Source organism: Callionymus lyra, chromosome 12 (assembly GCF_982586985.1).
Source record: "Callionymus lyra chromosome 12, fCalLyr1.hap1.1, whole genome shotgun sequence".
Classification (NCBI taxonomy): Eukaryota; Metazoa; Chordata; class Actinopteri; order Syngnathiformes; family Callionymidae; genus Callionymus; species Callionymus lyra.
Window position 1 is genome coordinate 24,437,228 of NC_141829.1, and position 27,509 is coordinate 24,464,736.

At 40.8% G+C, this 27,509-nt stretch overlaps 1 protein-coding gene across 1 annotated transcript in view; it reads left to right on the forward strand.

Moving 5' to 3' along the window:
* LOC148068756 (anosmin-1) overlaps window positions 1-25,803 on the forward strand; it is a 60,930-nt gene extending 35,127 nt beyond the window's left edge. Inside the window, exons 5-14 of the mRNA XM_087804436.1 lie at window positions 6,329-6,513; window positions 6,788-6,917; window positions 9,698-9,903; window positions 11,959-12,103; window positions 13,463-13,609; window positions 17,420-17,508; window positions 18,696-18,867; window positions 20,818-21,038; window positions 22,482-22,623; window positions 25,032-25,803. Coding sequence (XP_087660562.1) covers window positions 6,329-6,513; window positions 6,788-6,917; window positions 9,698-9,903; window positions 11,959-12,103; window positions 13,463-13,609; window positions 17,420-17,508; window positions 18,696-18,867; window positions 20,818-21,038; window positions 22,482-22,623; window positions 25,032-25,090 — 1,496 coding nt within the window. The 3' untranslated portion in view covers window positions 25,091-25,803. The remainder of the gene's footprint in view (window positions 1-6,328; window positions 6,514-6,787; window positions 6,918-9,697; window positions 9,904-11,958; window positions 12,104-13,462; window positions 13,610-17,419; window positions 17,509-18,695; window positions 18,868-20,817; window positions 21,039-22,481; window positions 22,624-25,031) is intronic.
* Window positions 25,804-27,509: the final 1,706 nt, after the last annotated feature.

The window sequence follows — 27,509 nt, forward strand, 5'->3', positions numbered from 1 at the left end:
TTTTTTATTATTATATTTATGACACATAAACATGTGAAACAACACTAGATAACTAGTTTTCTAACTAAAAATAAATACATTACACACTCACTTTCTAATTCAATAAACACTCCATAATCAGTCAAGTCAAGTTGTCAAATATGCATGTATTGAGACATACAGCATAAATGAAATTGTGGTCCTCTCTGACCCACGATGCAAAACATTAAAGAATGAAAGACTTAACAGTTAAAGACTTAAACAGACATTAATTAAAACATTCAGGAAAATAAATACAAATAAATTACCAACAAAATGAAATAAATAATCAACAAACTTAAATAATCAACTAATAGACATTCTTTGTCTCACTCCCTCTCAGTGAACTCACCACATTGACTGGGTGTATTTCTCGTCATTGTGAAAATGATTAACATGAATGAAAATATCTTGTTGTCTATTGTCCTGCCGATGGTTCCGCGCACACGCTGTTTTAAACTCAGCTCATAGTGGATTGTCGCCGACCTAAGCATCAACCTCAACCGAGTTTTGTCAGCAATAGCCGTTATAGGCGATATTTTTCGAAGCCACATGGGTAACGCCAGCAGTATCTCCAGCTCCAGCGATCCTCTGCCTAATGTTGTGTGCTGCTGGAGCGACATTAAAACACTCTCAGCTCAGAGTGGCACGGCCCGGGGCCAAAACAAAGTTATGGAGGAATGGAAACGACGGAGGATGAGTCTAAATCAACTTTGAACCGCAGCTGTAACGGCTTGTGTCGGAGTCACCAGCCGCACGAGTGCTCGGTCCCCACGGCAGCCGGGCGGACGCTGGCGCTGCACTTGATTTGGTGGATCTCCTCGGGGACTTCACGGTGGATGTCACGCTCCAGAGGTGAACAGCATGTTAATTTGAAGGGATGAATGGCTGCACAGCCTCGAAAAATTTGCCAACAGTCAATGAAAACCATGAATTTGTTTCGTAAGAGCAGCTTTTTTTAGACAAACACCGTAACCACAGTGCTTATACCCTGCAAGTATAAAGAGACGAGATAAGTAAGTAAGTAAGTAATTTTTATTTGTATAGCGCTTTTCCAGACCAGGGTCACAAAGCGCTTAAACAATCAAAACAATACTCAATAAAGTATATACTTTAAAGGTCAAGATAACACTCAGAACAACACAGGAGTTCCAGAAAATCAAGGAAAAGCCTGAACAAATAAAAACGTCTTAAGATTTTTCTTAAAAGAGTCAGTAGATCCATCAAGCGTAAAGAGAGAGGAAGATTGTTCCAAAGCTTAGGAGCAACAGCCTGGAAGGATTTCTCTCCTCTGGTCCTGAACCGTGTGCGTGGAACCATCAGTAGATTCTGATCCACAGACGTCAGAGCCCGAGCTGGGATGTAAGGCTGGATCAGATCAGTGATGTAAGGAGGAGCCTGACCATGAATAGCTCTGAAAGTAAGAACCAGAATTTAAAAGTTAATCCTGAAAGAACCTGGAAGCCAGTGAAGAGTTTTAAGGATCAGAGAAATGTGAGTTCTTCTACTTGAGCGGGTCAGAATTCTCGCTGCAGAGTTCTGAATCAACTGCAGGCGAGACAGCTCCTTCTTGTTAAGACATGAAAATAAACTGTTGCAGTAGTCCAGACGAGAAGAAACAAACACATGGATTACAAGCTCCAGATCATGTTCCAAGAACACAAGTTTAGAGATTTTTCTCAGTTGAAGGAAACAGTTTCTGGTCAGTTTTCTACAGTGTTGAACAAGAAAAATAAGGGCCTCTATGAATTATTTTTAACATTATTTTAACACCATTTAGACATTTTCACTCATCTCACATCTGCTGCATACTCTCTGGATATCTGTCTGCATTTTAATGCAGTTAACAAACAAGTAAGAGTGTTGTGAAAAAACATACTGCAATGTTCCGAAGTATCAATTTAAAAGCCACTAAGACCCACAGGATAAGGTCACGTTAACCTTTAGAGAAAACATGGCTCCCTATCGTAGTAAACAGATAGGACAGTATTAAACATAAAACTAATCAGTAGTAAAAGCAAAAAAACATAAGAGCTCATCATACATGTCTTAATTAGTTAGTTGTGAGTGTGTGTGCGTGTATGTGAGATCTGAGTTGCTGGAAGCCATTAGCAAACACAAGCAAAGTGAAATAGAGCATTTCCCCCCTCAGAGATCACTATCAGATGTTGTGTAGAGCCGCCGCTCAACTTAACTGAGAGGGAAAAAAAAAAGTTTGTGCGGAGGAGTGTCGGAACATGGACCTCCACCCAAACGTCCACATCAAACGGGTTCATTTGCAACACAGGTGTAGGCGGCTTCAGACAGAGCAGGTGTTTGTAGACATGTGTTTATCCTCGCGCTCCGTCTCGCCACATACAAATAAAACTGTCGCCGTCCAGATGAGGCCTTGGAGCTGACGTCTGGACCAACACATCTGGGGGTAAATGTGTCACATTATCACCTGTGCCTGAGCCCGTGGAGGGCGGGTCTGCTGGCAACAGGAAGTGGGCGTGGCTCTGCGGCTTCAGGCTCTTGTTGTGAACACTCAGAGTTGAAATGCGTGCATTGTGGGAGTTAATTAGTGGAAGAGAAACTATTCGATGTAGCCGCGGCGTGTCTTCATGCCCCCGCTGATGCACCCCAAACTCATTTGTTGCTTGATCATGTTGAAGCAATCAATCTGATCGTGACTGGAGCCCATTCAGCAAAATCCTCTGCAACTTGTTTACTTTTTTCTTTTCTTATGGATCATGAAAGTGAAGTCTTTTATCAGATTCTATCCCTTCTCGAGACGTCCTACTTTCTTGAGCGACTACTGACCCTTTTACATCTGACTTATAAGAAGACCTTCAGAATTGACCAGATTTAATTCATAGTAGAACAAGTTTAGTCTTGTCTGAATACACGTCTTAACTTGACTTTGACCGCTTTTTAATTAACAAAGACTAGCACATATTTTACAAAGTACCGTTTCAGATTCTTCTTTTAAATTCCTTCTTCATCAGGGATTCTTTAGTATATGTATTGTCTTCTTAACACTTTCTCTATTAGTTTTGATCCTAGTTATTTTTATTATGAGATCACCAAGTTTAGTCCTGCTTTGAGAAGATTACAGTGTTACAGTGAAATTCTCGGTGCAGCGAGTCAATGACAGATATGGTAGTTCAAGTTAATATTTGTGTTATATTAGTTCAGCGAGCCCTTTTCTGGTTCCATTAAAATGCAAGTTTTTCTCAGACGTTCAAATTGTTATTTTACTCATTCTACTGACCTTGTCATTGTGTACTCAAGTAGACCTTGTCAATAATGATTAATTTAAACTAAATTATTATGTCACAAAGACCTAATTTGACTTCCTATTTCACTTGGGTTTTTCTTGTTTATGTAAGACGTCCTGTTTTTTTTCTTTCTTAAACCTCTTAGGAACTTGAGACTTATGAACTTGACTTCATATTAAGTCTTTTTTTCCGATGGTTTTTTCAGATCTCTTAGTTGGTCAAGACAAATATTGTACTTTCTCGTTAACCACGTTCCATTTCCATCGTGTCTGGCGTTTCTAGTCAAGTAATTTCGCAAGACTATTTCATGCATCCTCCCTTTTTTTTTTACAAGGTACTCGTTGTCACAAATGTATTGCATGTCCTGATGTACATTTTACAAACTAATCATTTAGCTGCTTTAAGAATTTATGTTTTAGACTACCTAGTTAACATAGATTCAAGTGCTTGTGTCTGCTTGTTCAATTTCTTTGGTGGAACTTTTGTACTCCCACACTGAAAATATTCAAGCGTCAACAGGAATCTTCTGCGGTGCTTAATGAGAAGGATAATTGAGATTGTCGCCTCACAAAGTGGAGTATTCGTATTTGGTGTTTTTAGCCTCAAAATAAATCACAACTGATTATATCCTCTGATGGTATTCAGCTTCTTCGGTGGTGACCTCAGCAGCAGTTAAAAAACGGTGGTTACATCGTCAGTATTTTGCAGAACTCTCTTGGAAGGAAAGTGGCACGTGAGATAAGAGCTGTTTAGCGGATGATCATCACTCAACCTGATGCATTCTTGTGGTACGAGAAGATTCCCTGCAGTTCTTACGAGTCTCTAAAATGTTATTGATGCAGTGTAGTTGTTGGATGCTTCGCTCTCCTCCACGTTACATCACAGTCCTGGCATCGTAGGAAGAAACTGTGTGGCTGAGCTCTGGAGGAAACCTGACACCTGAAGTTATCTTTGGATGGAGTATAGTAAAAAGTAAGCGATATACCCCCCCCTACCATAAACGTGTTGCGGAAGAAATCGACTGTGTGCTTTTAGCGAGTGCGGTTTTCTGCGACTTTGTGGGAAGATGAGCTAAGACAGAGGAGGAATGCTGCGGTCATCCTGGCGTGCATTATCAGGCAGGAAACGTGACACGTTGGTTCACACACGGCCTGACGGATGGAGCTGTGAAACCACATGACGGTGACCCCCAGCTGGGATGCAGAGAGCTGTTATCAAGCGACAAAACTCCATAAGCAGGCGTCTCAAGGCTTCTCCGCTGCCTCGCGGCACTCGAATGAATCAATCAAATGTTTTTCCTTTACTGTTGAGGAATTAGAGACTTGAAAACCGACGCGCTCGGCGGCGGCCTTGACTGTGTTTATTCTCTCGGCTGTTTAGAAATGCAGCGCGGCAGTGACAGAGGTCTCGCGTAATGGTCTGAAGTGCTGTTTGATTTATCGCCCGCCGTTGGATGTATTCAACCTCCTCTTGTACGTCCAAACTTGCTTTTCCAATCTCCATCTCATTATCACCGCGGCGGCACTCAATCAAGCGCTCGCCACCATAAATCTGCCGCGGGGCCAACCGCACTTCATAGATCTCCAGTTAATGCACATATAGTTGACGCATCAACTTTTGTCTGGATGCAAATACTGTAAGTGGTGTGAGCCATTAGCGAGAACTTCAGCACGCGACTGCGGCCGGGGAATATCAGAACGTGTCGGAGGAGAAAGATGATGCTGTTGACCTATGCAGTTTGTTCGATCCCTCCCGCTGAGGTCAACTCTGAGGGGGTCGTTTATCTTCTCGAGTGACCCTCCGAACAGAGAGAGTACATGCAAATGTTGAGCCAGCGTCTGTCCAACTCTACAAATCAAAACACAAGTTTCCAGCTGTGTTTGCAAGACAGTTTGTCTAATAGTTTATGATATAATGCTGTCAATTTATTTATTAAATTAATCACAATTTGAAAATCATTGGGCCGTGATTTATCATGATTAATCCCAAATAGAAACCTCACTCAAGTATAGAAAACTATAGAAGATCACGCCGCCAATTTGATTCTCTGGTAGCTTGCTGTCACTGTAACTTTGTGCGCAACAATGGTCATTACGGTAGATTTGTATGATTCATAATGATAAACAAATATTCCTTTATTCACGCTGGTGTGTCCAGCATGGCAGTCGACCCAGAAAAACGTGTTTAAGTGAATGGAAGGACCAGATCTTTAAACATTTTTTCTATTGTTCAACCAAATGTATCCACTGAACTAGCATGCCTCAGCATGCAGTCAACTTGATATTTAAATAACAACATTTTTTGGGCTAATGGCCTCAAAGTATTAGACGCATTTTGTTCTACTGCCATGAGTCTAAAACATCACGTCAAAAGCATGTCTTTAACAGGTGCAATCTTGGGGTCTTTAAACACAAGACATCATAATATGATGTTGAAACTTATTAATACTACGTATTATTTGAAAACCCTCGCATTGTGGCGGAGCCTCACAGAGTAATACTACAGAGCATTGCGGTGTTGCCTCGTAGCAAAGTCCTACCAAAACATTTTTAAGATTTTTACTGTCGTTTCGAATTAATATATAAGCCGCACTCTCAATTTTTGAGAATTAAAGGTTTTAAAAGTGTGCATTATAGTCCAAAAAATACAGTATTTTTTTTAAAAGGTGTGAATTAAATTGACTCACTATAAGGGTTTAGATGTGTCTGTGTTTTGTTGTCCTGTTAAAAGGGAATTTTCAATATTTGAAAGGTTGTTTGACACTTTTGTTGTCTCACTACATACTAAACTACATATGTATTGATAGAAACCAGGTAGGTCGCTCTCCTTGACCCTGAGATAACACAAGGGATACCACAAATACAATTGTTTTTTGAGCCTTCGGGTCACCTTGACCCTGAGGTAGCACAAGAGTTAAGCGAACAGTTGTGACCTTTGCTCTGGAAAACTGTTCCAAACGCAACTTTTGGATATTTTACCCCCGATATAAAAGATCTGTTGCTGAAGTAATTGTTATGATTAAGATTTGCTCATTTTTCTGTCTCCTCCAGGAGTGCCTCTGAAGCCGAGGAAGGAGCTGGTGTTCTTGGAGCAGTCGTCCGGGCAGCTGGAGATCCGCTGGTCGTCCAAGTTCAACATCTCGGTGGAGCCGGTCCTGTACGTGGTGCAGCGTCGCTGGAACTACGGCATCCACCCGAGCGAGGACGACGCCACCGACTGGGAGACTGTGGCTCAGGTGGGAGTCTTCAAGGCGACTGCTTTTAAATCCTGCCAGCTTTTTGTTCCTTGAGTGGTTTGATGGGACCGCTGGGATAGTCAGACTTGAGTTCCATATGTCGGACGGGCGGCACGCCAAAGCTCGCCCGTGGATTCCTCGCTGTCACAGTGTATTTAAAACCGTAGTGAAGAGAAACACACGGATGACTGATGTGACTGTGAGCTCGCACGCCGCCCTGACCTCTCGTGACCCCTGACCCCTATGGTTTGCTCTCTTCCCATCTGTCCGTCAGACCGCAGAGGAACGGATCCAACTGGTCGACATCAGAGCGAGCAGATGGTACCAGTTCAGAGTGGCTGCAGTCAACGTGCACGGGACCCGCGGCTTCACTGCACCCAGCAAACACTTCCGCTCCTCCAGAGGTCTGTCTATATGTGTGTGTGTGTGTGTGTGTGTGTGTGTGTGTGTGTGGGGGTGTGTGTGTGTGTGTGTGTGTGTGTGTGTGTGTGGGTGTGTGTGTGTGGGGGTGTGTGCATGTGTGGTCTCTCACTGTGTTAAATCCTGTTTCACACCTTCTCCATTTGGTACAGGACTAAAGCAGGTGGAGTTTCTGGAAAGTAGTTTGAGGCTGAATCAACATTTGTCTTTTTTCTGATGCTTAAGAAACCTTATTAAAAACTCTATAACTGTAACATTATGAGCTCATACTAACTATACCTGGACTAAAGTTTCATGAAATCAAAGTTAAACTGAGTAGAAATATTTCATCCTCTTGTTCAACTGCTTTACATTATACAGATTTAAAGCCATTTTAAGAAACCGTTTCCCTTTGAAACTTATTTCTTTCCTTTCAATTACATATTAATTTAATTAATTTATTGCTTTATAAAACATTTTGTAAATTTAATAATATGGCCTTTTTCAAATGATTTATCATCTCTCAATTTAATGTTTATCCAAAAATGTTTTATGTTATTTACTACTTTGTTTTTCATCAAAGTAAATCATCTTTTTTTTAGATTATATCTGATTTTTTTTAAATCTACATATATTTTGCCTTCTTATTTTTAGTAATTTACTATTCACATGTGTTTGTCAATCTTAATTAATTAATTTTGTATATTGAAACATGATATTACTCAAAAAATGAAAATAAAATAGTTCATCTTAATTAATTAAATTGTAATGATTGTTGATGACTCAACACTAAATAAACTTATAGGAAGAGCAAATTTACACATTAACTAAAAAACTGTGCGATCAAGTATACAACGATGAAATCATGATCCACATTAATCACGACAAAAACACACAAATCCTTTAATTAATATGTTAACTTTCTTTCCTAAAGCAAACTTGTCAAACCTAAAGCAAACTCACGGCGGAGTCACTTCCACTAATGAGAAGTGAGTGAGTGAACATAACATCACTTCTCTGGGCTGTAACCAGATATTAAGTTGCACCTTCAAAGCCGGGGCATCCCCACTGAGCGGCCGCGAACAGAGTAATGTGTCGAAATTAGTCAGAACAGATTTCAAATGAATGCCTGTGTTGTCGGGCCAGTCGAGGGAGTGATGTCATGCTGACACGTCTCAGATCTTTGTTTCAGATTAGCTAACTTACGCGGTGGAGCCACAGTTTTCACTGTAAACTACATTCAGGACTTATTTATTTGATGAATGATGTAGTTTCACTCTCAGTCCATTCACATCAGTGCAGCGAGCACACTTCATTCAACAGAGCTAGTAAATAACTAAAATGTAGCATTGAAAAAAAAGAAGAGCTTTGTAAAACTATTGCATGAATACCAAACACAAAACCACAGTCAGTAAAACAATCATAAGATTCCAAAAACGTTATTCAGATAAAAAAAAAGAGAAAAGGTTTTATTATTGCTCAAGACAATTTTGGGGGGAAAAAAATGCTAAGCTCATAATATAACTAATCAAATGGGTTAGCATTTAGCATTTACAACTGTGTCATGTTCTACACATCATAGTTTTACATTTGAAACCATTTTTTATACTCAAGTATGACAAATTTAATTGAAGAGGTTAAAAAGATTTTTTCATTTTGAGTAAAAGATTTTGATAAATAGCGACATTAGCAATTTGGTTTTAAAAAAGCAGCTAGTGTGCTAGCAATTCACTCGTCTTGGTCTTGTAAAACCTGGAATTTTTAACTTTGGTACATTATATTCTGTCAATACCAGTACATTTAAAACTTCGATACTATGCGGTGACGGAAAACGTTGTCAATCTAGCTTAACAAGAACTCGAATAGTAAGAAAATAAACAAATGATTTTTTTGTGATGTGCAAAAACGTCTCACGCAGTTATGAAAGGTACATGGAAATACATCCCAATATGTTTATAAATAAATGTGTTTTTCATAGATAATGTCAACTAGCTCAAAGTTTTCGAGAGGTTTTATTTACCTGCCAAACTTTGAGAAGTACTTGACCTGTCAATCCGTCGTCATCCCACCCCAGAGTTTTGCTCATGTCCCTCCACTTGAACGAGGCAATAGGTGGAGAGGATTCTGCTGCAGGGAGTAAAATGATCCCCAATCAGGCCAATCCGAACCAGACTGCTGATAGCTTGACGGGAGCTGTCATGGTTCCGATGGTACCGTCTTTATTGACTCAGTGTTCTTTTATCATCTGACTGCAATTTCACCCGACTTTTCTTTGCAAAGCAGCAATTTGTCAGAAGCAACTGCTTGTTTATCTTTCGTTGGCGCTGGACGGATCCGATGTGTCCGGTGGTGTTGTTGCTCCAGTTTGAAAGTGTTTCAGGTGCGAGCGGGTCGGGCGGGAGAGCCAACTGGGTTTGTGGCGTGAATCATTTTCTCATTACGGAATATTCCCTGCGGTCTGGGGTCTGGCATGTGGCCCGGGTTGGGCTGACACCAGGAGCCGGCTGGGTCGCGGCACACGCATTAGTCGGGGCACCCGAATGAGCAGCATGTGTTTGTTGACCTCTGACCTCCACTTTTGGGTCCAACTCTGTGGTGACATGACACCTGTCATAACATCTCGTGGCAGATTGTCAATGCAGGACTAATGACTCTACACAACGTCACACCGGGTCCCCTCGGTTCTGATCCACAGGTGGTGAAAAGTAGTTTGAGGGATTGCTCGGGTCCGAGTCCTTCCTTCTTCTGTCTATTTGTGTACTAAGTGTGGATTGCTGGTCCTTAGATCCGGCCGCCCCTCCGACCCCTGTCGGTCTGCGAGTCACCAACATGACGCAGGGAGAGGACGCGCTGGTGACGGCCCGTCTCAACTGGACTCTGCAAGAGGAACCCGACATCCCGATCCATCATTACAAAGTGTTCTGGAGCTGGACCGTGCCCAGCAAGTCTCTGGTTCCGTCCAAGAAGAAAAGAAGAAAGACCACCAACGGGGTAATCCACTCGCTCTCTGAAACCTTTGCTCTCTGTCCATCTGGACTCGTTTCTCGTCGCATCAGACATGGAAAAAAAATCGGTTGGTCTCCACAACAAGGCCGGACATGCGTCAATCAAAGTTTTAATAAAGTACCATCTCAAGGACCGCAGAATGATTCATCAGTGAGTCACAGAGACCTTCATATTCGATTGTGTTTGAACTGAGTCCCTTGTAGATTTTGTGTTCACTTTGTGTGTGTCAGAACACATTGTAGTCGCCCACTGAAACACTTTTATACGACACACAGTTCCGAACGACAGTCCAGTTCATCTGTAGACTCTGAAAACACATGTCAGCGTTTGTTGTGTTTTTCTCTCATACTGTTGCTACACAAAAGTCGATTCACTAAAACCAGATTATTAAAGTCCACTTTCACAATTTGTCAGTCAAAACGTCAGCTGAATGACCACCCCGGCGCAAGATTAATTTTTCCAAAAGCATGTTGTAAATGAAACCCTTAGAGTCAAATTGCAAGCAACATGCCCCAGAACCTGTTTCAGTAGACAACCACAGAACCAAAGCGTCAACCATTGGCCACAGAACCAGCCCGTCAGTAGCCAGCCACGGTAATAAAGCGTCAGTAACCAACCACGGTTAACAGTGCGTCTGTAGCCAGACACAGAACCAGTGTGTCAGTAGCCAGCATCAGAACCAGGGCGCCAGTAGCCAGCCACAGAACCAGAGCGTCAGTAGCCAACCACGGAACCAGAGCGGCAGTAGCAGGTCATAGAACCAAAGCTTCAGTAGCCAGCCACAAGACAAAAGTATCAGTTGCCAGCCACATAACCAGAGAGCCAGTAGCAGGCCATAGAACCAAAGCGTCGGTAGCCAGCGACAGAACCAGAACGTCATTAGCCAGCCACAAGACAAAAGTATCAGTTGCCAGCCACAGAACCAAAGAGCCAGTAGCAGGTCATAGAACCAAATGGTCAGTAGCCAGCCACAGAACTAGAACATCATTAACCACCAACAAGACAAAAGTATCAATTACCAGCCACAGAACCAGAGTGTCACCGCCAGCTGTAGAACGAGAGCATTGATAACCAGCAACTGAACCAGAGTGTTAAAAGCCAGCAACAGAACCAAACCACAATAGAAAACAACGGTACTAGATCGTAATTTTCCAGCCACAAAACCAAAGCGTCATATACAGCTAGAGAACCAAAGCATCAGTAGCAAGCCACAAAACAAAAGCGTCAACAGTCAGACACAATACTTAAGCGTCAAGAGCCAGCCACAGAACAGATGTGTTTTAAAGACATGAAAATGGGTTTTACTTTTCCATCAGTACTACTTAAAAATAGTGTTGCGTAATTTAGCCGAAATATTCAACATTTGAATATAAATGAAACCCCCACAGGTGAAAATTGTAGAAACTTAATGTGAAAAGATTTGACGACTTTATAATAAGTTAACTTTCTACTGTCAGAAAACCTTGAAAGGTCATGGAAAAGACCAGATTAAGTGAAATGTATCTCCGATTGATTTACTCGCAGAAGTGAAAAATATCACTCGGTTCAAGGCTGCTATTCAATCATTAAATGTCCGTCTCAATCATTTATTTAGAGAACATCTCCAGGGATGTGTGTGTCTGAGTGTGTAGGTGTGTGTGTGGAACGATCAGTTGATCAGAGATGAGCAGGAGTGTCTAGACACCTCCGCTGAGTTAGTTTTAGAACCGTGGAGCAGATGTGACACAAAGAGACACCTACAGACATGAGTTCGGCACCTCGGGGGCTTTGGAAAGCTCCCTGCTGCCGCGAGAATGTCAAAACATGCTCTGTCAATCACAAGAACTCATCAACACTGAGTCGGAATGCGCAGAGAGTGAGGAAGCCCCGGGAGGCTCTGATAACACGCTCTCTTAAAAGACCCTGAAGGCCATATCCACACCAGGACGCCTTGCTCCGGCTCCACATGTGCTCTTAATAAACCGGACATCCCCGCCAGCCCGGATGGCGAGCTCCCAGCCAGCTCTGAGAAGAAGTTTTAACAAAGTTTGTTCTCTTTAGGCTCAGAGCTGGGTGGACCTGGAGGGTCTGCAGGCCAACAGCAGCTACAGCGTGGAGGTGCAGGCGGTTACTTACTGGGGGCAGGTGCGACTGAAGAGCACCAAGGCCACCATCCACTTCTTTACGGGCAAGGATAATGGACCAGGTAAGAGTCAGGGTTCACAAAAACACATGGGCTTAAACTTTTTGAACTTTAAAGACAAACACACTTGAGAGGATCAGAGGATTTTCAGAAGTAAAAAAGGGAAAATTAACGATTGTGTTGCTAAAGACAGGATTTGACATTCCATAGTTCTAAGTTTTATACCTTCAAATGAAGCAGAATACTCAAACTTTGTGCTCATTTAGAAGTTACTACATTAGCATCCAGCATATCAAGAGTAGAACCACCCAAACACAGACCAGATTTCACCTGCACTTGAGTAAAGAGTTGCTTCTCATACATACAGGTATCTCTTGAACGAAATATTGATACTGTAAATAAGAATAATGTTTCTCTTAGCTGGCAATAAGAGGTTCCCATTAATGATGCACTATAGTAAAAATACAATAAACTGTGTATTGAGTTCACTGATAGGGCGTGACACAAAGTGTGGATTGAGTTGTAGAGTATTTATTGAGTTATAAAGTTTTAAAAAGTAAGTTGGAAGAATTACTTGTTCAGTTTTGTTTCACATGTTTTAAGTCCAACTCAAAACCATCATGAATAAATATTAGTTTACTTTCAGTTCAGGGATGTTTCCATGTAACATTTTTCCAGGAGTTAAAAGTTTCTGATTGTTAATCCGACAAATAGATCAAACTGATCAACCTTATTGAATTATTCATCCGTGTTTGGATGTTATATAGTTATATAAAGTCATGTTTTATATAATTAAATAGTTAATAATTATTAAATTAATAATATGATTTAATAATATTATCAAATAGTAAGTACACAGTCAGCCTGTGAATATTTAAATTGTACCTTATTGTTTTTAAGCCAATCAATCATTGTACATTAAAAAAATTCTTAATTTAAACAAAAAAAAGATCTGTAGATAATTGTAGTCACAAAATCATTAATAATATTATTCAAAAAGCTTGCCAAAATGTACTTGACGTGATCAAGATTTTAAATGCCAAGTCAACTTTAAAAAGAGAACTTTATAACACATCCAGAATAATAATAATGTACAGAGCCGGTATTGTTTTTACCCTACATGTAGAATGATATACAATCTGGGATTATTGAGTATTTTGTTGACGTAAGAAATAAAATGAGTGATTCTTCGATCATACATGCTCTTTGAGCAGCAGTGTCCACGTCATGTCGAGCCTCAGCTCAGTGCAGTGTATATTTAAGTATGTCTCCAGGGAATTGAACCTCCAACCTTGGCTGTGTTGCGAGTCGAATGCATTTATCCATAAAGAACACGCTGTGAAGACCGCGGCTCCACAAAGAGTCGACTGTTTCTCTTCCTCGGTTTGCAAGCGGCAAACGTTTCTTCTTCTCTTTTCCCAGCTAAACCCGCACTTAAACCCAAGAAGGACGAGATCCCCCCTCTGGGTTCGACTCTGCACAAACGACCCTCCGGACCTCTGGAGGTGGGCACGCCCTTCTACCAGGACAGCCAGCTCCAGGTCCGCGTCTACTGGAAGAAGCGAGGAGGTAACTGCAAACCCCTTTTTCAAGCTGGAATTGAATTAGCACCCCATCAATCACGGTGACTCATGTGCTCCGTAATTAACTGTTAGGGTTGGATCCCAGTTCCCGAAAACAATGGGAGATTTGCTTTATGATCCGAGCGGACCGTTGGTCGTGAGGGGAAAGTTGTGCACGCAGGCTGGTGAAGTCCAGCCACTGTTTGGTAAAGAACAATAAACACAGTGCTGGAACGGCCGTGTGGTTTTATTGACAGCTGTGTTTAATAGATCCTGGACTCTGAAGGATTTGGGTTTTACTAGATCTGATGTCATGTGGAGCAGAAGTGGTCAGGCAGCACAAAGAGTTAAAGAGCGCCGGTTCCTTTCTGTTAGAGTGGAAAGTATGGGACCTTGAAAGCAACACTCTCAGGGCAACCTGTCAGGACGCATTGACTGCGCCATGTTGCGCTGCTAATATATGTCATCATCCACGCCAGACTCCTCGTCTTGGAGTCAGAAACGAAGGCTGCAAACAAGACCTGGTGAGACACCAACTGGATCAGTTGGAGACAGGGTTGGCCCGGGCGACTGTTGGCCGGAGACCAGAGTTGTGTAAAGAGAGAGCGATCACGCACGAGCGGGGAACGACGTTAGTTTCAGTTACACAAGTGTGCATTAACAAGAGTTTAACAATACAGGAAGATGAAGGATGGTGACTGTGTTGAGTGATAGATTACCTTCAACCAGGGATGATGTGCTGGTACCATAGATGGAAAATGGTAGCCGGACCCAAACGCAACACAGATTTCCGTTCTTCATTTTGTCTTCAGGTTCTAAATAAAAATATTGATCTACAAATCAGCAAGATCTCCACAATTTAGCCCCAAAATGATACTGACAGAAAACAGACAAAGTATGTTAAATTCAATGTACTGTACATTCAAAGCATAATTATGCATAGATTATTATTTTGAAAGTACTGTCTTGGCCACAGTACAACACCAATACATTCTGACCATTAGTTCCCTTTGCTTTAGGAAGGATACAACTAATAAACTTATATCGTCATGATTTAAAAATGTAGTTTTTAAAACAGAAAGTTATCACTTCAGTGCTGATTTTGCAAGTACTTTTCGGATTACTGTGATTCAATATATGATGGATTTTGTTGCAGCTTTACATTAGATTAATGACCTCGAAACATCAAATCTTCTGTGAAAGTACAAAAAAAGGTGCTAAAAAACACTTTTCCTTTATAGTTGATTTTTGAGTATGTTCAAAGGCACATCATCTGGTAGAATGAGAAATGGAAGAAGTGTCTAACACCTTTATGATATTCATGACCCATCATTACTGGTTCCAGGCTTTAAACTATATATTTCCATCATGACACTGTATAATTCAATTTTATAAGCTTCTTCGTGAAACCTCACCAGTTTTAAACAATCATCATTACACTGTATCATGCATCACTAGTGACTGTTAAGCACAACAGGTGCAAGTATTAAAAAAATGAAAGAATCATGAAAAAGTTTGTACACCTCGTAAATCACATCTTGTAGAACTTGACACACAAACTGCATTTCATTCTGCTTTAAAAAATGTCCTTCCGTTAATTACTGTGATTGCCAAAATCAAGATATACAGCAGGGGCTGAATTCTAAATGTTAATATGTGTGTGTATTTAAAACTATTTACACACAACCATGTGAACGTCTGGTGGGACAGAGCACCGGGTTAACTGAACAATGATTGAACTCTGCTTCATTGTCCGTGTGATCCAAAGCAGCCGGGCCCTCTGGGTTCTCTCCAGTAGAACGGAACCTCAGTGTACAGCAACACAGATAATCTTTCTCTGTGCAGCTGCTCCCGGGATGAAAGCCAGCGGTCTGGCAGCAGCACTTCTGAGCTGCGCCGTGATTTATCAGCACCTGATTTCCACGTCCCATTCCTTCTCCTCTCTAACCTCCGCAACACGAATCTTGTTTGTTTCTCCTCTGAACTCCAGAGAGCTCCATGACGCGTAAAAGACCCTTTTATCTTCACCACCATGCAGGTCCTCGCAGAGGGCCGGAGTATTAGGTCTATCACACTGAGAGGGATACCAGTCTCATCATCAGGGTTGTGTGTGTTAAAAGGGACAATACAAGGACAATTTCTTCACCAGGCTTTCACATATTTTCACTTTAGAACAGAGCAAAAAAAAGTATGTGTCATAGAAAATCCAGTTTTATCCTTTCATTTACAGACAGACAGATACGTTTCAATGAACCTGTGAATAATGAACAATCCCCTGAAACTTTCAACACAAAATATTTATTGAAATGTATATAAAAATATATCCACATCAGACCATTTATGATAAGGAGACGTTTAATGTTTTGATTTTTGCAAAACTAATAATAAATATAAAGAAAATGTATAACATTTTTGCTGGACTGTTAGGAACTTAGTTTGAGATAATATTTATTAATTTAGACAAAACAAGGTTCGATACTCTCTGATTTTCTTTTATCTTTTGAATTTAAAATCTGCAGAAAATGATAAAAAAAAATAGCAATGCAAAATTCAAATGTATTACATTCTGAAAAAGAACCCCAAAGAGGTTATATATATATGGAATCTGGTCAACGTCGTATCACAATTCACTAAAACCTTTCATTCTCTTGGTTCGGTCAGCTTTTTCTTTTCTGGTGGTTAATTTTGCTCACGATATGAGTTCCCCGGAGAAAGTCCGGTCCTTCCTGGCTTGATGTTGAGCAGCCAGCGTACGGCTGGATTTAAGGGCTTTTTCTGTAAAGCCATCACATTAAATTGAGCAGGAGAGAACAGAAACTGTAAAGAAGCAGCCAGACAGCTGAACAAAAAAGTAGCGCATGAATCTTGTTTTTGTTGGGCGGCAAGCCTAAAGAACAAGAAAGTCTGGACACCGTAAGAAGATTTATGCTTGATTTGGGCCTTTTGACTTGTACATTCTGGTTGTGACAGCTCTATTGTGCACTCGCACCAGTGTCTGCCCGCGTCGTTAGATTTGCTGTCTGTACAGTGTGTTCAGCTAACACTAGGGATGAGTGTTGAACCCAAATTGGTACTTTTGAAACTGTTCCGCTGTCTTTATGGTGCCAGAAAACAGTAGTTAAACCTTTAACCTTTTTCTTCTCGTGAGCCTCAGTTTTAACTTTCAGCAATTACAAAACATATCAATAAAACACAAAACGACAGGAGACAATCTGATGGGAAAGTCTGCGCTCACGGAATTTAACCGATAAAAATGGGCGAGGTGCGGGTTGAACTGGAGGATTATGATGTGCTCACTGCAGTTCAGGCTTAAGTAACATGATCGTGGAAACAGGAAGATGGACGGGGGTTCAGGAAAACAACTCCACCAGCAGGAGACTCATTGTTAGGGACAGAAGACAAGGTCTGTCGCCAGGGATCAGTGAAGAATAAAATGTCCATATCTGGTAGTGAGGTTAAGAGGATCTGGAAGATTGTGGAAGTGTTGCTAAATCTTAGGTAAGGGCCCGGATAGCAGGATAGAATTAAGATTGAATAACAGGTCATAAGATTGTTTTCATATTAGTAAAATCCTGGATTTCTGTACTAAAATAATGGCGTCGAACTGTGGTCAGTGAATCCAGAACTGATGACATCATCTAAAGTTCATGTGGTGCTAATGTTGATTTGATAAGAATCTTTCATTTTATCATCGGTGTGTCTTAATGTTTCACAGAAATCAAATGAACCAGAAAACCTCCTTTTCCGGTTATTAAAACCAACCAACCAAAAACATGCATATGTTGCTTAACCCATCAACTCCTCTTCTCTGATTCAGACCCCGGAGTGACTCGCTACCATGTCCAATGGATGCCAGAGTACTGCAGCCACAACGAGACCCGAGGGCCCGAGAAATCCGTCACACAGGTTTGTGCCCGGCAGCGGTTTCACATCCCATCAGTCAGTCCGGTGCGTGGAGGCGGCTCGCTGCTATGCAGAGCACGTGCTCGCCTTTTGTCCGGGAGGACGGTTCTAGAAAAAGCGCTTGAGTGAACCTGAAGTCCTGTTGTGTCGGGTTTGAACTCGGCAGATCGCTGGCAGTTGTTTGGAGTATTATGACTCAAAGGCGGGGGCGTACAATATAGCGCTTTTGTTGAAACAACGTTTCCCGGAACGGAGAATCACAGACCTCCAGCAGCACGGCGTTGTTTGAGAGTGGTGCATCAGGGGTTTTTGTGTAGACGCCCGGGTGAGGGGGGCACAGGGGGTTAATAGTTTGGCCAACACAGTACAGCAGAGGCCTGGCACTCCAGCACATTCTTGGGGCGACTGGACTCCGGTTGCTGGGAAATATACATCCTATTTCCATACATGAGTGGAACCATCCAGCCTTTCATGTTAGCGCATCCACTTTCAATCAAGGTTCATATCACACACACTGGCACACACACACACACCCAAGGGTTGACAACAAGCTTTTTCAGGATGTGATTCTCAGAGTCAGCACTTGTTTGCCTAGAACAGAGATGAGACAAATGTTATGGGGTTGTTGCTAAAAAAGATCAATCTTTGAAAACACATTTCAAGCACCATTACACAACTGAGCGCACAAAATAATTTGTTGCACAACCTACATTAATTTCCATGCTGGAATATCGACGTTAGCTCAGTTTTAACGTTGTTAGTTTCTCATTGCAGTGTCTCATCAAGTTGATGCTAAGGTTCAGCCATTCAGAGAGCTGCTCGATGCCGATTGGCTTTTGGTCCTTCCGTCACGTGCCCTGTACAGTAGAATGATCTGGAAAGTTTACTTTGCGCAGAAAGTGTTTTTCAGGGGTCTTAAATGAGAAAATATGTTTTTATTGATGGAGTTTTATGTAGTAAACACTGAGCTGTGGCAGGAGCTCCACATGATCTGATTGATTCCAAGCCTCTGTGTGAACTTTAAATTGGTTCTTCGAAGCGACCATGTTCCTGAGGCCCTGAAAAAGATTGCGATGCGCTCGGCTGCTGTGTATTTAATTATCTCCGCGGCTCTGCGGGACCTGACCTGGGCGACACCTCAAAGTCATCAGGACTGAAATGTATGTTTTTGTTTTCTTTTCCTGGCTTAGGAGAACTACATCAACCTCCCGGGCCTGCTGTTCTCCTGCAAGTACAAAGTCACGGTTCACATGCTCAAGTCCAAGAGACGGTCCAAAGACGAGAGCGTCACCTTCCTCACCCCGTCCTGCGCAACCATCCGGAGCAAGACGCACAAACACATCCCGTGTCCTGGAGAAGGAGGTGAGAGTTCACAACCTCTTTGTGATCTTCTAAATTGATAAAAAACTCTATTGATCTCTTTGGAAAATTCCTTTGAGAAATCAGGGTTGCAGCCGACCGAAGAACAAATTGCAAACAAAGTACCAACACAGATCAATGATCAATAAGATTTATTTTTTAATAAAACATTTTTTTGTTTCCCTCTTTTTATCAAATTGCCCTTAAAAGACTGCTCGGTATAAACAAGAGGAATCACACTATACTGAATAAAAGTGATCATAAATAAGATATGAATAAAATTAAAATAAATTACTTTGTGTATTGAACAAACAAAACACATTTAAGGACTAAACTTGTTTTTGTTTTATTAAAAAGGACAAAAAGATGAACCTAATAACATGATCTCAAACTGTGCTGGAAGGTGTGGGTTGGAAGAAGAAATGGTACCAGCGGAGATTAGAGAGTAAAGTCGGTTGTTTCTCAGTCTCTAGATTAAATTTATTGGAAACATTTCAAAGAAAATTTTCTTTGTGAAGTCCTAAGATAACTGGTCTTTTATTCCCGTGCGTCGTGTTTGTTTAATCCTCCTTCCAAATATGTAGAGGGAAACACTGCATGTTCAGCTCCTCGTCCAGTTCCGCGTCTCGCTGTTTCATGTCTGGGCACCAGTTCGCTGCTGGCGTCTCTGCAGGTCGTCATCACCGACAACTGGAGGAAGTTCCTTGGCTCGGCCAAGAAATGTTCTGGCACGTCATAAAAAAATCCACAATGGCTCTTTGTGTTCTTTCGTAAAGATTACTCAGACGTGATGTGTGAACTTGTGAGCGTTAGAAGTTCTGGAAGGTTCGATTGGTCGACTTTCAAAGTAGAGTTGACGCGTCATCGTGGTGTGGCTGTGATGATGACGCTACAAGAGCGCGATGATCTATATGTTAACTCAATGTTTAGGTTCAATTGCAAACTGCTATATGTGTATTTAGGTACAGGTTTCAGAGACATCTGTAGTATCAACCACTCAAGGTCTACAATTCTGATATTAGGCAACAAGTCACAATGTGTTCACCAATCAGAGCATAGATGTTACGATGATGTATGCAGAGTGGTAGGTTTATTACACGTTAACTTTGTACACATTAGTTTTATACACGTTAGCTCCCTATAGAATAGCTTTTTACCAGCAATATCATGCATGTTGGCTTCTTTCACGCTAACTGCTTTCACGTAATCTTCTTTAACGTTATTTTTTTTAAACAATATCTTCTTTCAAGTTAATATCTTAGGTTGTAAGATTTTGAAAGTTAGCTCCTTTCATTTTATCTTCTTTTACATTAGCTTCATTAACGTTCATTTCTTAAACAATAGCTTTTAAAAGTTAATATTGTGAATATTAGACTTTTTCATGTCATCTTTTTAAACGTTAGCTCCTGATGCAATAGTTCCTATTATTATTTTTTAAGATGTCTGGGTACCCCGTCTAGATGCACGTTATGGCCCAATAACTTTTTCACACTAATACAATTCAGACTCTCTGACCCACCAATTTAACTCTCCACTTTTGAAACCCCCAAGCAGATGCAACTCATTTTAAGATCAATTTAAAGAAGACCAAAAAGTTGTTTGGTTGGTTAAATCAATAACCAGGTCAATGTGTTTAGCAGCAGGTGTTGGTGTACTGGTTTATCGTCATGTAAGTTCTCTACTCCATGATGATTGTTGATTGTAGCAAATGCAGGAGAAGGTTCTTCATTCTTGTGTAATAGAACATTTTCCAGGTCAGGATTTCTCCGCATTATCTCTGAGAGTGTGTTCAGTGAAGTTACGACCGCGGGGCGAAGAGCAAACCCCTGAAGAAGTGTGCAAACAGGCTGGAAACAGAAGAAGACATTCAACTGCTTCTCGCCACTTTTTCCAGCCAAATGTCAGCCTGCTCCTGCACATCCCTCCTGACTGAGAACACCTCTCTCTTCGCAGCTGCAGCCCTTCCAAAAGTCCTGGCCAAACCCGAGAACCTGACGGCCGCCTTCTCCAGCAGCGAGGGCAACATCACCGGCAGCTTCCTGTGGCGAGTGTCAAGAGTGGCTCCGCATCAGCGAATCACGGGCTTCCAGGTCACATGGGCTGAAATCACCACAGAGAGCCGGCAGAACAGTTTACCCAACAGCATCATCTCTCAGTCGCAGATCCTCCCACCTGTGAGTGTCCTGTCACCACATCCGTCACTCTCATTGTTGTCCTCCTCACCTGTCGTCACATCTCCTCCCTGACTTCTCCTCTGATAGACCCACTTCTTATCTTGTCAGTATTGGTCACCGATGACCTCAGGATCTTCAAATCTGACTCAGATCCTACATCAGTGACCATGACTGTTCAGTGACTCCTGTCTTTCACTCTCTGAGGTCACAGTTGCTCCGCCCTGTCTGCACTCTCTTCTCCACCTTTATATCTGTCAGTTATACTGGATTGTGTTTATATTATATTTATATTTTTGTACTTTTAAGGTTTTAATATTATACTTATTATATTTATTATTATAATAATTAAAAATGTCTATACCTATAAAAAATATTAAATGTTTTCAATTAAATATTTCTTAAAGACCAATTCCCACGTGAATATTTTTTCATAATTGCATCGTTAGATATCTTTTAATATCTTATATCCTAAACTTATACATACATATTTTTATTGATAAATGTGTTATTTTATTGTTATTGTACCATCCATGACTGTATACTTAGTTAACCTGCCCACATTTGCAAGCTTAAATGATATTTCAAATATTTCAATAATGAAATATGTAAAATTGTTTAAAATCCAATCCTACTTTATTTGTTTTTTAAATCTAAATCACTGACCTCCAATGTTAACTGCCTTCTTATATTCTAATTATTTTTATTCCACATTTTCATTCTTGTTATTTCCTTTTGAAACACTATAATTAACTACATTATTCTAAAAAAGATCATTAATATTTATTTTTACATATTCACCTCATTGTGTTTTCTTTTAGTTTTGTTTTTAAGACATATTCATCCATTTTTATCCATCATGTTTTATTTCACAAATGTTTTGTAGAATGTAAACATAACAATGTATTTTATATTCATCCTATGTTAAGTTTTTTTTAAATTTTTGGACCATTTGGTTCCATTTCCTTCCACCCTTTGATCATCTTCACATCTATATTTTCTCTGGTCGATGGTTTCCTCCAGTATTTTGTTTGTGGAGCTGCTTTTGTTTCCCTTCTGTGACATGAGATGATGATCTCAGGACTGCTAAGCTGTCTCGGCGGTCCAGGTGATTTGTGAATAACACTGCTGTGGCCTCTTGTCATGCATCTTGCGATAAGTTCTGCTGTGCAGACAGACATGCGGGCCTGTCGAAAGTTCTCCTTATCTCCTCATCTTCCTCTTTCATCTTTGGTGAGAGCTCTGCAGCGACTGCTCTTTGAGCTAATCTGCTCCATCAACAACACGTTCGGCTGATCTGCACCTCCCAGCCTCTGGAGCTCCACTATAAATAACATCGCGAGCTGCTTTATGATCGACACTGAATACAGACTTTGTGTGCGTGCGAGGTGTCTCCTCAACACCTTCTCATGTCCTCTGATGTATCTCCACTCTCCTCTGCTGCAGGATCATAACTCACTGGTCGTGTCCAACCTGCGGCCTCTCACCTACTACAGACTGGAGGTTCAAGTCATCACGACTGGAGGAGAGGGTCCCGCCACCGTCAAGACCTTCCAAACCCCCAACACATTACCAGTCGTTCAACATCGTAAGTACCGTTCTAGATGTGTGTTGACCATGTAAAGCAGTGATGTTTGCAGTGATGGCTCTTAATTCAATGTCTTGCAGCCAATGATTTATTTGAGGCCCTTAAAGCAGCACTACACAAGATTGTTTTTTTCCCCAGAAGCATTAGAAAGTTTAGTCACTTTAGTCCTGAATGAAATTAATGCTACCAAAAGCAACAGCATTCTTCGACCCACTGCCATAAAGCAGTTTGGTGGTCAATGGGTGACTGGTCAGGTTATTAAGGCAAAGTTCTGAAGTAAAGAGTTGTATCATGTAAGCTTTGACTGTTCAAAATGTAACTTATATCCCAAAAACTATAGATAAAATGGGTTCAAATAGGAAATAATGCTGCTTTAAGCAGAAAGTACACTTAAAGATTCAACATCATCAAATCGTGAATTCAACCTTTTTGTTCTATAAGAACATATTAACAATAAATAAACTCATTACCACTTCGTTACTGTAAATAAATATTGTAATAGTGTTTTTGTTTAGTTGACTTTCTCTTGATTTTCTCCCAGTGAATTATTCTCAACAATGAATTCTGTGACTATGTGCTCACTGTTGTCATATTGAGCCACTCAGATTGACTAAATAATGTCTAGCTATGGTTTCCTAAAGAAAACCAGCCTCTGGTCACATGCTTGCCTGACGTTTCAGCACCTCTCCGAGATGTCCCTTGTCACCTAAGACATGCTAAAAGTTGTCTTGTGCACAATGAGAACACAAAACCACAAAATCCATTTATGTAGTACTAATTTAAGTGAAAAAACACATGTGAAGTTGTGCAGACAGAGTTTAGTCGGTGCGTGTGTAGAGTAGTCTGTTCTGCAGATGTGACAGCTGATCATTCATTTGTTGGCTCGTGACTTTGACCAAGTATTGATACGGTTCAGTCTCGGCTCTCATCAGCTCGTCTTTTAGACGCCACCCAAAAAAAAATGGAATTTTAAATGGATCAACACCGGAGTTTGGCGAACACGCCGACACATTGTTGGATTCAAGAGCATCGCTTGGAAACAAACATCGGTGCTAATTTACAAACAAGATCACCATGTGATGTTAGAGAGTGTTCAAGACTCCGATTTGTTTAGTCTGAATGTCTCAGACCTAAATGAAGTTCATCACAAAATTGTACGACTTTTAGACTTCCAAAAACCATGTTCAAAACCAGGTTCTAGTTCTTAACATCAGTGCTGCAGCTAAACAACAAAGTCTGCTGGTTCAAATCCTTCAGTTTAAGCAGCTGGTATAGAGTCCCAGGAACTTTTTATTGATAGTATTTGATACTTATATAACTGTAAATCCTCATTGGTTCATTATATCTAGAATCTTCATCATCATCTGAAAGCACTGAATCAGATTTGTGTTCATAAACCAGTCATTACGGTAGTGTTTCTGTTGGAGAACTATCGAAAGACCAGCAGAGTTACACAGTCTTTTAAGTATAATAACTGCTGTATGATTTGTCAGATTGAAAAAGATTTTAGGATCGATTGTTATATGTTGATAAGGGAAAATTCTGCCCAACTTGCTAAGACGCAGTGATGAGTTGACTGAGAGACAAAGAGAGTGTGGAGTGAGTTGTAGAGTGTTTTGAGTTGAAAGATTTGAATTAGAAGACTATTTGTTTAGTGTGGTTTCACATGTTTGAGTCTCAGGGAAAGAGAATTTGTTTAGTTTCAGTTCAGATCAATCATTTATAACAATATCGGTCAGTGAGGCATTTGATCATCAGCAGCACAGATGGAACAAAATCAATTCTGTCTTGATTATTACTGTCTGAAATGTTTTATTTTAAAAAGAGGACACGATTTTAACATTATCATGTGACTCTTAACACATTAACACACTTTTTTACTCAAAAAATAAACCTGTTAACTAGTGAAAATGAGTGAAACACAGACAACATTTTGATGGAGACTCCTGTTTTCATAATTATGTTTCTAAAACAAAACACGCTCACACATACTGGCTCATACTCTCTAAAAGCTACAGTAACAGTACAGAACACCATCATTAGCATATAATCAAACGCACGAGAATGCAAATACACAAACATCTTGTTGTAACCCGGTCCAGAGCTCTTGCGAGACGCATTTAATTTTAGTTCATGCAATTTTTTTTAAACTTTTTTTTTGTAGCAGATGCTGTGAACCACTGAATCTGATATGAATTTATTTTCAGATCGATGTTGAATGTCTCTTTTTTTAAAAGTTAATTTTTATCGTAAGTATTAAAACAAAATGAAGCACTGACATCCATCTTTCTTCTGGTCACTATTGTAGGTCAGAACCGGTGCCATTATTGTATCAACACAAGAAAGTGAATGTAGTGTTTGTATGTAATTTGTCAGTGTTGTGATGACACCTTTTGTTGTGTGTCCAGGGCCCAGACTCCGGCAGCACCAGTCTCATCACCAGAAACCGTCTGTAGAGAGACACTGATGCACACGGAGACGCTCCAGCGACTTTGCTCCTCCGGTCTCTGCACCATGAACTGACCTCCTCCTGCTCGTCAACCATGACTGACCTGTACAGTTGACTTTTTACCGCTCTTTTTCTGCCATCGTTAGTACACAATTCTCCCATAAATCCAAGCCAGAGATGATGTTGGGAATCAAAACTATTTATTAAAGAGGCTCGCGGATCGTACCCTCATTGACGCTTAACCCCCCCCCCCAATTCTTCACATAGTATGTTGCATGTAGTCCATTTGATCCTTTTTTTAAAACATGTACATGAATACAAGTGCTTCAAATTGAGAGCCTGTAATGGTTTTTGCATGACTGCCGTTAGCATTCTGTTGGCATGATCTCCTCTGGGTATGTTAGCTCCTTAACAGATTAACAAAAACTCTACTGGGAGTCATATGTAATTGTGTATTAATGAAATTATAACGCGTGAAAATTGTACATGCTCTTGGCTGTAGAAATATTTGTCGTACAACAGTCAGTGAATGTCTATATTTATTTATGTGTGTACTACAGTTTGAATGTGTGTGGATGTGTTTTAGTCTTGTTTTTCTTCTGAAGCGATAAAAGATTCTTGTAAAGACGTTTTGTAAAAATGGAATTGTAAATACAGTCTTATGTTACATGTTATTTTTCCATGGTAGAAAGTGTACAAACTGCTAAAGTAATAAAACAACCTTAACCAGACTGTTGCTGTTTGTGTGATGGGAGTGTGTGTGAGCAGTAAACTGCTGCGGCTCTGATACTTGGCAGTTTCTTTTGCTTGTTTTGGCTGTGAAACACATAAGACTCCCTGCACAGCGTCCTCGCTGACGGGTCCAGGACATGAGAGTCCAAATAAACAGGTCAACTAGCTCTGTGAATTTACCAGCACTGAGGTCTGCAGACTCCAAACATTACTGGTCCTCGCTGCATTAAATCCCTCGGAGCAGCTTTCACCATCGTAAAAAGAAAGTGCTCACATGGTGCCAGAACTGACAGTCGGGTCAGGATGCGAGCTCCTCTCTTCTTAGCAAAGAATATTTATCCGTTTGTATATTTGTTTCCCAAAAGATCAGCCTGAAAATTTCCAAAAAAATACTTTCCTCTGAAAGAGCAGCAGCTGAAATAAAGAGGTCCAGTTAACTAGAAGATGCCTAAGTTGCCTCAACTATGGAGGAGAAGACGTTCTACTCTGAGTATCTTGAGGAGTTTCACTGTTAAGGTTGCGTTCACACAAAGCCGATTTAGAGAAAACTGTTGCACTACTTTCACTCAAATGGTCGTTGGGTTACAACAACAAAATAACTTCCTTTCATCTCTCAGGTAAGTCTGCTGGTTTGAAAAGTAGTTCATACAAAGTTAAAAACTATTTTACACAGTATCGTCTCTGCAAAGGACAATGTGGCCTCTATGCAACATTCAAGTATTGAAAAGATTGTTACAAAGATTAGCAACTATTTTTGTGGGTTCCAAGAGTTGAGATGTAGTTCATCATCAGACCAACTTGTCATTCAACATGAGGAACGACAAATTAAATCAAATCCGAGCTCGCATAGAAAAGCAGCAGGATGTTCTTTGTGGTTATCAAGTTTTTCTTTTAAACCTCAACATGCAGCTGACATCTCTCATCAGTCTATCCCTTGATATGAAAAAAGATTTAAAAAATAAGATCGTCCAGTCTGTAAACATTTAAAAAGTGTCCGTCTTGTCATGAATCAATTTTTTTAGATTAATTATTTGGTCGTTCTCCTGTCCCTCACATCCTCGGAGACTTGGACGACCAGCAACACTTCTCAAAAAAGAGGCTGGAGGAGCTTTTGTTTGGGGTGTTCACACTTGAGAGCTGAACAATCTGTAGTGTGTGAAGATTTCGCCGTGACAGGAGGTTGGCCCGGCTAGCGCAGAAGAGAGGGGGCCACTGGCCTTCTCCTGGAAAGAAAGAGGGATTATCGTGCCGAAGCCCGAGAGGAGCTAATCTGCTGCGACATAATAGAACTGTACATAAACAAGATCGCTGAGAAGTAAGTGGCCAACCGCAGCTGACTGAAGGCTGTGAGGGGAGCGAGGAGGAGAAACCCAAACATGGGCCTGCAGCCGCCTCGTGGAGAAGATTCTTCCACTCACAAACATGTTACCACCTTGGACAACACTCCTTATTAGACTATCTAATTGATTCGAGACATTAAGTGAAATATAAAAGGATACTCTACTATCCACTGAGACCACAAGTCACAGGACAGGTAGGTTTTATGTGAATGACTCTATTTTGGTCACAACATTGTTTACTTTGGATTTAAAGGTCTACCTTTTGAGCTACAGACCCCTAGGTTCATCATAAATGGATAAAAGAAAATAATGCAACTTATAAGATGAATCATACAAAGAGCAGGGAGACTGATTTCCCGTGAGAT